At 39.9% G+C, this 13,375-nt stretch overlaps 1 protein-coding gene across 7 annotated transcripts in view; it reads right to left on the reverse strand.

Moving 5' to 3' along the window:
* Positions 1 to 319: 319 nt before the first annotated feature.
* mark1 (MAP/microtubule affinity-regulating kinase 1) overlaps positions 320 to 13,375 on the reverse strand; it is a 194,369-nt gene continuing 181,313 nt past the window's right edge. For 6 of the 7 annotated variants that reach the window (XM_070889427.1, XM_070889428.1, XM_070889425.1 and 3 more), the window contains 2 exons: positions 9,891 to 9,935; positions 320 to 2,661 (listed from right to left, as the gene is read on the reverse strand). In XM_070889427.1, the coding sequence (XP_070745528.1) occupies positions 2,307 to 2,661; positions 9,891 to 9,935 (400 nt within the window). In that variant the 3' untranslated portion in view covers positions 320 to 2,306. The remainder of the gene's footprint in view (positions 2,662 to 9,890; positions 9,936 to 13,375) is intronic. The other variant, XM_070889426.1, reaches the window with a different exon arrangement.

Here is a 13,375-nt window from a genome sequence, read left to right on the forward strand (position 1 = left end):
TAGGATGTGGTTAGCAGAGTTTTGGATGAGTTGGAAGCTTATGGAGAGCAACAGATGGGAGACCGGCCAGGAGAGCATTGGTATTGTAGAGTCTGGAGGTAACAAAAGCAGTGATAAGGCACTATTACAGAGGAGCTGGAAATAGGTGGTCTTTGTGATGGATAAGATGTGGGGTTGGAAGTTCAGTTCAGGGTTAAATATGATGCCAAGATTGCAAACAGTCTGGTTCAGCTCAAACAGTTCAAATAAGTATAAGAGGAATTTTCTTTTATTAATAGGAACTAGAAAGTGGAGTAGGAAAGATATTGCTGTATGGTTTTATTTTAACCAACTTTATGTTAGCAACAAGGATACAGCCTCCTAAATGGTATCATCTTAAATGATTTCATACATCAGTAAATGTATTCAAAGCAAACATCAATTTTTAACTTGCCAAAATAAGATCTTTTGCATAATAAACAATACAGATAACAAAACTCCACATTACCTGTCAAAAAGAAAAACGATTCTTGCTCCCAATTGTTTTTGTTCATTCATGATAGTTGGTAGCATAAGCTACAAACTTTCTTGTACTACACAAACATTTTGGCTCCCAACAACCACATTATATTAAGGCTGGTGTGTTTTACCATGTCTTCAGTCACACCTGTTGCTTTATGCTATAATTTGATTATACTGTTCATATCAAAGATGTAGAATATTTCTTTGTCAGAATATTTTCATAACATAAGTACATGTATATCTTTTACAAAGTAAAACAAGTTGGAAAGAAAACAACTGGCATAAACAAAGCAACAGGAAATGTAAAAATTGTAAAAGCACAAAGATTTATGCCAATTTACATTGAAATCCAATGATCTGAAAAAGTATTTCCTCTAAAGGGTTAAAAATGAAATAAAACTTATGCCATGTTCAGGTCATTTCAAGTTTGTTTTAATATTGTGCACCAGTGAAAATGTACTCATGTACCTTGCACTGAACTCCTCTCAATCAACATCAAGGGGGAGGGGCAAGTACGACTTTCCAAGCATCTTCTAAGGCAACAAAATCAACGTCATTCTGAAACACAACCGCCACAGGAAAGAAGCTACATCACAGAATATTTACAATCCAAAGCTTCAATCTAACGCTGATGCATGTATATGCAACCATACAAAGATTTAGTTCACCTTCTGATAATCAAGGTTCCAGATCTGATCAAAGCATGTACACCGACAGATTTTGATTATTTTTCCAAATCTTCACAAGAGTGCAGACAGGGTCAAACGCTAATATTACAATAATTACAACATAAAATACAATTGCACAATTAACCTACATGGTTAATTTGGTACAAAACAAGTATTAAATGTACTAGTACTAGTGGTTTTACATAGTACATCACTAGTTATAAAGGAAAAAAAATTCCTTTAATTTGTGAAGGCTTAATAATTACAATGCTGCACATTACAGGTATATTGTCCTGGAATAAATACAAGAAATCTGGGAAACTATTCAGCACAGGTGATTACAGCGGGACAGGAAATCATACAACCATTTAACATGTGAGCATTACCATTTTATTATACAAGTTGGAAAATGTGAACTTGATAAGATATTTGTAGCTCCATACAGCACGGAAGGAAAAGAAGAGGGCCATCTTCCTCAAAGATGAATGACAATTCCTGAGACAACTTTCCCAAAAGCTGTTTTGTGCTATTAATGAAAACATTATAGTATGGAGGGAAGAGCACTGGGCACCTAGGTAACAAATTTAAAAGATCATAATGGCTTTTTTTTTTTTAAACAGATATGAGGGTGAGGGGGGGTGAGGAAGGGAGATTTAATTCCAACAACAATGAAATCAAAATCTTAATTTATCGAACATCCAAAAATGTAGTTAGTGTTAAAGAACTTCAAAAGCTCAAATACACTTCTTGGAACATTAAAATGGGCATTTCTGTACATAAATCAGGACACAACTATACAATACCTGTAGATGTTAGGTATTACTCTTTATTGTATAACTATATGAACATAAGCTGTGACAATGCTCAATATACTTACCTGTACATGTGGAAATAAGATCACAATTCTTTAAAGCTAATTCACAATAAGCCATACGGACCTGGGTTTTACAATTTAGAATCACGATGTATATAACCTTATTGCGACGGAAATTTCTAACCGTTTAATTTATTTGGGTATGAGGGAGGAAGTGGGGTCAGTGGCCAAACTCACGCACATTAGCAATAATACCAGTACATTCAAGAGTGAACTGTACATCACACAAGAAACTTCCCTGATCCCATAATTACAGTTTCTCTTTACAACTTCAGTTCATTTGCAATTTTGGATGCAATGTTCTTGAATGCTATAGATGTCCCAGATATTCGCTTAAAGCGAACACCATTTAGAGACAAACGTGGTAGCTTGCAGACCTCCATTTCCCACTGAACCAAGTTGTCCTGCCGAGCGTCTCCATGAACACAGAACAAGAGGAACCTTTCCCGTTGCTCATAGTCACAGTTATTAGCATCCAGCACCTTTCGGATCTCTCGCATCATATCGTTGGGATCCATTGAGCTGGTGGTCTTCATGCTCCATGTGAACCTCAAAGATCTTGGTTTTGCATCTTTGTTATCATCCCTTTCTTTGTCCTTTGCTTCTCCTGACATACTCCTGAAAACAGAGGAAGACAGACAGTCATTCAAGAACATTGTGGAAACTACATTTTGATTCCTGACCTGCATTTACAATTTTTGGCATCCATCCCATTTCAAAATTAATTTAAGCTATTTTAAATACGCTGCAAATCTCAGAAAATACTTTTACTCCTTAATAAAGGTATATTTGCAGCATCTACACTATAGGATAAAAATACTAGCAACTTCAGCTAAAGCAGCAAGATCCCAGGTTCGCATATGCACAACGGTGCGCCCCTGGGATCTGTGGGCCATTACAATGCGCACAACTCTGCAGCATCTGAAAGCAACTTCACGAAGGGGGCTTCGCACGAGGTAAGTGCGGATTTCGTTCGGACATGGGCGGCGCTGTAGCTAATACGCCGCCGCCTGAAAATTCAATGCTAATTATTTTGCTAGCTTCTGTACTTCTTTCCTCCCCATTTCACAGGAAGAACCATTGAAATGGCATGGCTTGAACAAAAGTATAAAATGGTTCTACATTGCAGCTTTTGATAAGACTAAAGATGGTGCAATCATTAATTGTTTTGATATACAGTACTGCCATTAGTGGTCTTTGCTATGAAGAAGAAAGTTTAAAGACAGATTTGCCTTAGGATACCCTTCTATAGTATGTTTAGGAACATTATACAAATTAATTTAGTGTTCCAGGTACTGTAGATATTGGAAACAAATCAGTGAAATAGATTAGTTCCACTGAAACTTTGTATTTTAACCTTGTATTTCAACCACTAGCAGTCATCTCTCAAATTAACTTTTAAAATGAGTTAGTAATATTGGTGCAATCATTAGGTTATGTAAAGAATAATATTAATCAGTTCCAGCTTCAGAACATAGAATACACAGGATAAATGAATGATCAAAAATAAAATCCCTTTATTTTTCAAATAATTTTCTCCCCACATGCCCAAAAGTTTCCTTATCTCACCCAAGTAATCTATCTTGGGAGGGTAGGTGTGCAAGTGTACAAACTTTCTTGAGCCACGAAGTACTGAACCAGCATGATGATCATAATCAGGAACAGTGGAATTGCTTTCATAGGAACATAGGAATTGCTAGACTAAAAATGACCAAGATCCATCTAGTTCGCTTTCTACTATCTGGGTAGCCGCATGATACAACAATAATGGAGTTGTTGACTAATTATAGCAATCTCGATCAATTAGTCCACAACACACCGAGATATGAGGTGAGGAAAACCCCAGTAGTGGAGAACTTTGGGAACCATAGGTCCAAAGTCATCTTTATCTTCCCAACCATACTACAATCATCATGTCATGTTTCCAATTCATCATCATCATAGGCACAGTCCCTCGGAATCGAGGAAGACTTGCTTCCACTCTAAAAATGAGTTCATAGGTGACTGAACAGTCCAATATGAGAACCACAGTCCCGGTCACAGGTGGGACAGACAGTCGTTAAGGGAAAGGATGGTGGGACTGGTTTGCCGCACGCTCTTTCTGCTGTTTGCGCTTGGTTTCTACATGCTCTCGGCGATGAGATTCGAGGAGCTGAGCGCCCTCCCGGATTCACTTCCTCCATTTAGGTCTTTGGCCAGGGACTCGCAGGTGTCGGTGAGGATGTTGCATTTTATCGAGGCGGCTTTGAGGGTGTCCTTGAAACATTTCCTCTGCCCACCTTTGGCCCGTTTGCCATGAAGGAGTTCCAAGTAGAGCGCTTGATCTCGGAGTCTCGTGTCAGGCATGTGAACAATGTGGCCTGCCCAGTGGAGCTGATCAAGTGTGGTCAGTGCTTCAATGCTGGGGAGGGCACTCACGTTGGTGCATCTGTCCTCCCAGGGGATTTGCAGGATCTTGCGGAGATATCGTTGGTGGAATTTTCTCCAGCGACTTGAGGTGTCTACTGTATATGGTCCATGTCTCTGAGCCATACAGGAGGGCGGGTATTACTACAGCCCTGTAGACCATGAGCTCGATGGCAGATTTGAGGGCCTGATCTTCGAACACTTTTCCTCAGGCGGCCGAAGGCTGCACTGGCGCACTGGAGGCGGTGTTGAATCTCATCGTCAATGTCTGCCCTTGTTGATGAGGCGCTCCTGAGGTATGGGAAGTGGTCCACGTTGTCCAGGGCCGCGCCGTGGATCTTGATGACTGGGGGGCAGTGCTATGCGGCACGGCGAGGACAGGTTGGTGGAGGACCTTTGTCTTACTCATTTACTGTATCCCAAAATATTATTTTCTGAAAGAAATCTATCTAATTTCCATTTCTTAGTGTCAAAACAGCTTTGCATCATGAAAATGATTGCCTTCCAACATCAAAAGCAGTGTGGATGGCAAGACTGGCACAAGATAGATAAACCATTTTTGAAAACCTCTAGGAACAATTTAGGGTGCGACTCCATAGTTTAATTGTTCCTTTTCTGGACCTCCAAGGTTAAGTGGCATGTCAGGACTATAAATCATATAATTAACAGGTCCTTATGACATGAATTACCAGTCTTAAATGGCTGCAGCGAGATTAATTTGCATTAATGGCATCAATCCAGCAATTTCATGACATGCAATAAACTTCAATGGGGCAGCTCACTGTGAGGTTGCAAATGTTTCAGTTTTGTCAAGGCTAACGGTGGAGTGGTACAAATCATCCAGTTATTTGTGGAGAATTGGAACTCATGGCATATCTTTTCTTCACCATAAATTAATGGATTTTTAATGAGCTAATAATAGCAAGCGCCACAAACTTGCCACTATTATTCCAGCAATTGGTGTGCCATCAAAGTAACATCATCATTATCACTATCATAGGCAGTCCCTTGGAATCGAGGAAGACTTGTTTCCACTCTTAACATGAGTTCTTAGGTGGATGTACAGTCCATTATGAGAACCACAGTCTCTGTCATAGGTAGGGCAGATAGTTGTTGAGGGAAGGGGTGGGTGGAACTGGTTTGCCGCACGCTCTTTCCGCTGCCCGTGCTTGATTTCTGCACGCTCTCGGCGAAGAGACACGAGGTGCTCAGTGCCTTCCCCGATGTGCTTCCTCTACTTAGGGCATTCTTTGGCCAGGGTCTCCCAGGTGTCAGTGGGGATGTTGCACTTTATCAGGGAGGCTTTGAGGGTGTCCTTGTAACGTCTCCGCTGCCCACCTTTGGCTCATTTGCCGTGAAGGAGTTCCGAGTAGAGCGCTTGCTTTGGGAGTCTCATGTCTGGCATGCGAAGCATGTGGCCTGCCCAGCAGAGCTTCGATGCTGGGGATGTTGGCCTGGTCGAGGACGCTAATGTTGGTGCGTCTGTCCTCCCAAGAGATTTGCAGCATCTTGCGGAGACATCATTGGTGGTATTTCTCCAGCGTAACTAATGCATCTCCAAACAACAAAAGGTTTTGTGGAACAACACAAGTCATATTTTATAGATTAATGTTTACATCCTCCAGTCATATTTAAGCTATATGTACGGATGAAGAATCTTCTATTGGAATTAACTAATCTTACTGTATTCGCTCAAAGCAAATCAGAAGGTAACATTTTAGATCCTGGTAACAAGTGAGCCATATATCAAAACTTCTAGCCAGAAAGGAGAAATCCTGAATTTTACAGTCAAAATGAACTGTACTCTAATTCAATTACTACAAACTTGTGAGGACCAGTAGTAATTCTCATTCGGGATCCATCTCATTGAAGTTTGAACTTCTGTACTGAAAATAATGTTTCTCCTGGGACCAAGGATAACATTTTGTTTTGCGAGGTTTGTAAGAACAGAATATAATAGAGGTTCGACCTGATATTGCAAATTAAAGAGATAATGCAAACAACATGGCTAAGATTCAACCTACGACCTATAGAATTCATGATGACACCAGGGACAGCAAGATAAAATTTGGCATAGTAATGGGAGTACATAGTCAAGCTCCCACCATACCAGTAAATTATCTCACTTTCTGAAAAAGTGCTTAGCGAACAGTTTTCAGTTTGGGAAGGGAGATCAGCCAGAAGATCCGCACATTTTCTTTATCATATCATGTGCAAATTATAATTATATGCTTTGATAGGATTTGTCATCTGTGTGTTTGTAAAGACAAATAATGGCCCTGAATTCCCGGTCGGTATGATGGCACACTCTCCAAGTATGCCATCATACCACCTTTGGAATTTGCGATCTGCCAAGTTCCAACTCCGCATTGCCTTTGCTGCACGTTTCACGTACCCATTGAAATCGACAGCTGGCAAAAATACAGGCTAATTGTCCACCAACTGCACATTAATTACCATGAAAATTTTTATGGCTGGTGCAAACAGGCGCAGGAGCCTGTTGCACAGCGTAAGGGGAGGGGCATGAGAAGATTGTATAATTTTGAGCTAGGTTTATGCGACAGCCCATACAAAAGCATCCTAATTGAGTTTTATGGCTTTAAGAACACTTTCAGTAAAAAGTATCTCAAGACTTTTCAGTGTTTGATTGAAAAGTAAAAAAGGGAAGGTGGCTCAACCGTGGCTATCAAGGGAAATCAGGGATAGTATTAAAGCCAAGGAAGTGGCATTTTAATTGGCCAGAAATAGCAGCGAACCCAGGGACTGAGAGAAATTTAGAACTCAGCAGAGGAGGACAAAGGGTTTGATTAGGGCAGGGAAAGTAGAGTACGAGAGGAAGCTTGCAGGGAATATTAAGATGGACTGCAAAAGCTTCTATAGATATGTAAAGAGAAAAAGCTTAGCAAAGACAAATGTAGGTCCCCTGCAGTCAGAATCAGGGGAAGTCATAACGGGGAACCAAATGGCAGACCAATTGAACAAGTACTTTGGTTCGGTATTCGCTAAGGAGGACACAAACAACCTTCTGGATATAAAAGGGGTCAGAGGGTCTAGTAAGGAGGAGGAACTCAGGGAAATCCTTATTAGTCGGGAAATTGTGTTGGGGAAATTGATGGGATTGAAGGCCGATAAATCCCCAGGGCCTGATGGACTGCATCCCAGAGTACTTAAGGAGGTGGCCTTGGAAATAGTGGATGCAGACACAGTCATTTTCCAACATTCCATAGACTCTGGATCAGTTCCTATGGAGTAGAGGGTAGCCAATGTAACCCCACTTTTTAAAAAAGGAGAGAGAAAACAGGGAATTATAGACCGGTCAGCCTGACATCGATAGTGGGTAAAATGATGGAATCAATTATTAAGGGTGTCATAGCAGCGCATTTGGAAAGAGGTGACATGATAGGTCCAAGTCAGCATGGATTTATGAAAGGGAAATCATGCTTGACAAATCTTCTGGAATTTCTTTGAGGATGTTTCCAGTAGAGTGGACAAGGGAGAACCAGTTGATGTGGTGTATTTGTGTATTTGGACTTTCAGAAGGCTTTCGACAAGGTCCCACACAAGAGATTAATGTGCAAAGTTAAAGCACATGGGATTGGGGGTAGTGTGCTGACGTAGATTGAGAACTGGTTGGCAGACAGGAAGCAAAGAGTAGGAGTAAATGGGTACTTTTCAGAATGGCAGGCAGTGTCTAGGGGGGTACCGCAAGGTTATGTGCTGGGGCCCCAGCTGTTTACAACATTGTACATTAATGATTTAGACAAGGGACTAAATGTAGTATCTCCAAATTTGCAGATGACACGAAGTTGAGTGGCAGTGTGAGCTGCGAGGAGGATGCTATGAGGCTGCAGAGTGATTTGGATAGGTTAGGTGAGTGGGCAAATGCATGGCAGATGAAGTATAATGTGGATAAATGGGAGGTTATCCACAATGGTGGTAAAAACAGAGAGACAGACTATTATCTGAATGGTGACAGATTAGGAAAAGGGGAGGTACAACGAGACCTGGGTGTCATGGTACATCAGTCATTGAAGGTTGGCATGCAGGTACAGCAGGCGGTTAAGAAAGCAAATGGCATGTTGGCCTTCATAGCGAGGGGATTTGAGTACAGGGGCAGGGAGGTGTTACTACAGTTCTACAGGGCCTTGGTGAGGCCACACCTGGAGTATTGTGTACAGTTTTGGTCTCCTAACTTGAGGAAGGACATTCTTGCTATTGAGGGAGTGCAGCGAAGGTTCACCAGACTGATTCCCGGGATGGTGAGACTGACATATCAAGAAAGACTGGATCAACTGGGCTTGTATTCACTGGAGTTCAGAAGAATGAGAGGGGATCTCATAGAAATGTTTAAAATTCTGACGGGGTTAGACAGATTAGATGCAGGAAGAATGTTCCCAATGTTGGGGAAGTCCAGAACCAGGCGTCACAGTCTAAGGATAAGGGGTAAGCCATTTAGGACCAAGATGAGGAGAAACTTCTTCACCGAGAGAGTGGTGAACCTGTGGAATTCTCTACCACAGAAAGTTGGTGAGGCCAATTCACTAAAATATATTCAAAAAGGAGTTGGATGTAGTCCGTACTACGAGGGGGATCAAGGGGTATGGCGAGAAAGCAGGAATGGGGTACTGAAGTTGCCCATGAACTCATTGAATGGCGGTGCAGGCTCGAAGGGCCGAATGGCTTACTGCTGCACCTATTTTCTATGTTTCTATGAATTGCATTAATGTTGAAATCTTGGTTTGTGTATAAATACTATTGCAATGATCATAATTTTAAAAAATAAAATAACATTTCAGGCTGCTAAAGTCAGTTATTTTATTAATAGTCAGCAATTTAAAAGCCAAAGCCGGACATCAAATAGTTATCAAAATGAATGGGACTCAAAGAAAAAAATGTTTAAGCAATCCTTTGGAAAGTGCAGTGGGAATAGTAAAAATAAAACAAGGTCAGCTGCTTAGATGGACTTTCTGCAAAGTTTAATGCTGTCCCATCGAAGATTTCTATGTTTCCTGATTGGCTAAGAGTAAGGAAGTAAAAGGAGCACTGCCTCATGTGATCCCAGGCTTGCATATGCACAATGGTGCGTCCCTGGGATCTGTGTTGAAAAACTCTGCAACATCTGAAAGCACGAGGTAAGTGCGGATTTTGTTCGAATGTCGGCGGCGTACTCCTTAGCTAATATGCCGCCTGCAAATTCAGGGCCAATATTTACCAAATGTCTTTTCATGAAGTCAGTTGCCTTTAATATTCCACATCCTTGGATTTGATCCCCTCCCCACCCACACCCAGCAAAATGAAATGCAATAACATAGCTGCTGGGACTTGTATGATACATTTTCTGTTAAACTTAACTATCTTGTACCAATAATCTTTTTTAATTTCAGCAACCATAGTTATGCACATAAACATTATACGAGACAATATTAGCAGCGGCACCTCACCTTGCAGTGTCAGCTCTGCCACTGCCTTCACCTTCACTTGGGCCCCTCAAAAGCAATCAGAATTAAAGTTCAGTGAAAATAGAGGAAACAAGATAACAAGTTAGAAATATGAAAAATGAAGAAGTCAAAAGAACCTAGATCTTAATTACATGACAGCAAAGCAATGATACAACCTTAAAATACACGAACAGTAAAAAGTCAAAAATCAATAGTTCTGAATAAGGTCAAGTGACAGGAGCTTTATTTAGGTCTTCAAAGAGATAGATCTTCATTTTGTAAGTAACTTCAAAATAAGTGTGGAAAAAAGCCAGTATTTCTATTTAACACAAATATGGTAATTTAACCAGGCAGTTTAGGCTTGATTTTCATGGGTTAGAAACAAAACCACAAAGTAAATTACATTTTTATCCTGGAAAGCATAATGTATTACAAATAGAATAAACCAATATCCCTGCTCAGAGCCTTACTATAACTTCTGTCAAGACATTTGTTGATTCTTACTGAGAGTCAGGGCAGATCTGAATTTTCTCAATGAACATTACCACAAAGGCGTTAGTTTCTTCTCCTCTCAAAGTGAAATTGAAACACAACAGCATTTATGTATTGTTTCTTTTCCATCTATGAGACAAATACAGAAACAATACTCACTTAATTTGCATCAAGATGGTTGCAGTTTCTCAGGCCCAATGCATAGCTAGTACTTCTTACCTCCACCTTAAGTTCTTCAACTATTACCATTCTTGGCCTCACCTTCTTTAATCTCCTACATTACAACAGTGAAAACACTTCAAAAGTACTTCATTGGCTGTAAAGCACTTTGGGATGTCCTAAGGTTGTAAAAGGCACTTTATAAATGCAAGACTTTCTCCAAATGGAACATTCACATTTCCTCCATTGCTAAAGCAGTTTCATAGAAACTTAGTTTCTCCTTTTATGCCAAATACTTGCCCCCCTTCTTCAACTCTCTATAAAGCCCAACTTCATCCAAGACTTGCATACTACTTCAATGCTCAACAGGAACTTCAGATACCTTTCTAGCTTTTTTTCTTGTATCTAGTCTTGAAGTACAAGTTAGCTGAAAAGTGATCCATTTCTCGCTGCAAGGTTCAAACCTCTCTTTCTTCAATTGTAACCTTTATATTTCTCTATTTTATTCATCCTACTCGAGTTATTGCTGCTGTAAACTTTTCATATTTTTAAATACTAAATAACTCTTCCTCATCTCTACATTCAAATCAAACTCATCACATGGTCTGCTTTTCTAATTTCATTTTCACTCGGACCCCAAAAGCTTGGAACTGCCTACCTCCCAGTTTTCCCTTTGACAATCTCCAGACTTTTACAACACAAACCTGACAGCACCAAACCACTACTTCTTAACTTACCTTATCTCCTCTCAGACTATTTTCAAGCTTAGTGGTGGCCCTAAACTATATGCCCATGGATTCTTGATTTAAAAATAAAATCAGATATTACGTTAAAACATTATTTTAACTGATATTGAATCATTCCAATGTGATTCTATTGCTCTTGATAATCTAGCAATGGTTGCCTTACTTGCTAAAACATTGAATACTTTTTAAAGTACAGACACTAGGCTATTAAAAAGCCAGGACTGGAATCCACACATTTGTTTTATTTATGAAGTATACTTGATAATTTACAGCTGCTTTTAGCATTTCTGAGTTATAGGGAGCTCTTGGTTGTGTATATGTCAAGTTTCTGTTCTTAATTATGAATTATCCAGTGGATCGTCTCCAGTCGTGTTCTGGAACCACTTGAAAACCAGCCGCATCAGTTCATTGTGTCTCACCGACAGTCAGGACAGATACTGAAATTTCTCAACTGTTGCAAAGTTGCTAAAAATGGTAGTTTCTCCTCACACCTCTGTGAAGTACCTTAGAAAGCAGAATAAAGTCAGAGAGAGCATGCAGCATAGATTCATCAGCCTGAGAAAGGTTGAAAACTCAGAAAATGAGGAGAGAAGAACCATTGGTGGGGGCGGTAGAGGGTGCAAGGAGATTTACTCCACATAAATCTAGGCTGACACTCCAGTGCAGCGCTGAGGGAGTGCTGCACTGTCAAAGGTGCCGTCTTTCTGATGGGACATTAAATCGAGGCTCCATCTGCTTTTCCAGGTGGATTTTAAAAAAATCCCACGGCATTATTTTGAAGAAGAACAGGGGAGTTATCGCCGGTGTCCTGGCCAATATTTATCCCTCAACCAACATAACAAACAGATTATCTGGTCATTATCACATTGCTGTTTGCTGAGCGCCAATTGGCGACCACATTCCAAAAGTACTTTATTGGCTGCAAAGCACTCGGAGACGTCTGGTGGTCATGAAAGGCACTATATAAATGCAAGTCTTTTTTTAAACTATAGTTATAAGTAGAGACTTGAGATACTGGGACTATTTTTACATGAACAGAAAAGACTAAGAGGAGATTTAGTAGAGATTTTTAGAAATATGAGGGGTTTGGTAGAAAAAATATAGCAAGACTATTTCCATGGGGCGTCACTAAAGAAGGGTTATCAATCTAAAATTACCATGAAGAGAGTGATGAGAGGGGTTAGGAGAAATGTATTTACACTGAGGGTTACTGCAGAAAGGAATGTTTGGCCATAGGGAGCAATGGAGGAAATGCAAAAGTTCCATTTGAGATTAAAGAAGGGAAGGCCAAGAATGGTAATAGATGAAGGACAAGGTGGCGACAAGGGGTACTAGCTTGAGAAACTGCAACCATCTTGACAACCCATCACCTACTTAAAGGGAAAATTGGATAAATATTTGAAACAGAACAATCAAATGCTGATAGTGAAGCCTTAGGTTTAGTTTTGGATTGCTCCAGCAAGTGGTGGCACAGAAATGATGGGCTGAACGGTCTCTTGTACCATAACCATATATGATTCTATGGCTCAGTTGATAGCAGCCTTACCTCTGGGTGTGTAGGTTGAGCATTCCAGTGCCATACTGAGGGAATGATGAAAGCCAGCTTTTCTGTCTCTTGCATTAAACATTAAACCAAAGTTCCATCTGTTTGCTCCCATGTTTCTTAAAGATCCCATGGCATTACAAACACAGTCCTAAAGATAATTTTATTTTTAATCTGGTCTCTGGGCTTTATGGTCTTTGAGAAAAAAATATTCCTAATCTAGTATTTTGTTCCCAATTTTTAATCATATTTCAGTTTTAGTTTTGGAAAAAATATTAGTTAAAATTTACTTTTGCTTGCTATATTTTCATTCTAGACTTTTCATGATTGATAAAAAAATGTAAGTTTCAAAACTGTGATAACTATTGTTTCCCATTTCACACAACTCATGGCCACAATAAATATCAAGGAATAATAACATGCTGTATGAAGAGTACTAGAACAATTCATCCATTTCAACTTCCAACATCTGTCCAAAAGTTGAAAACTAGTGACCAATACTTTATAGTCTTGGAAATAATTTCAATTTTAGTTTCAATCTAGGATTT

This window comes from Pristiophorus japonicus, chromosome 9 (genome assembly GCF_044704955.1).
Source record: "Pristiophorus japonicus isolate sPriJap1 chromosome 9, sPriJap1.hap1, whole genome shotgun sequence".
In the NCBI taxonomy this organism is placed as follows: Eukaryota; Metazoa; Chordata; class Chondrichthyes; family Pristiophoridae; genus Pristiophorus; species Pristiophorus japonicus.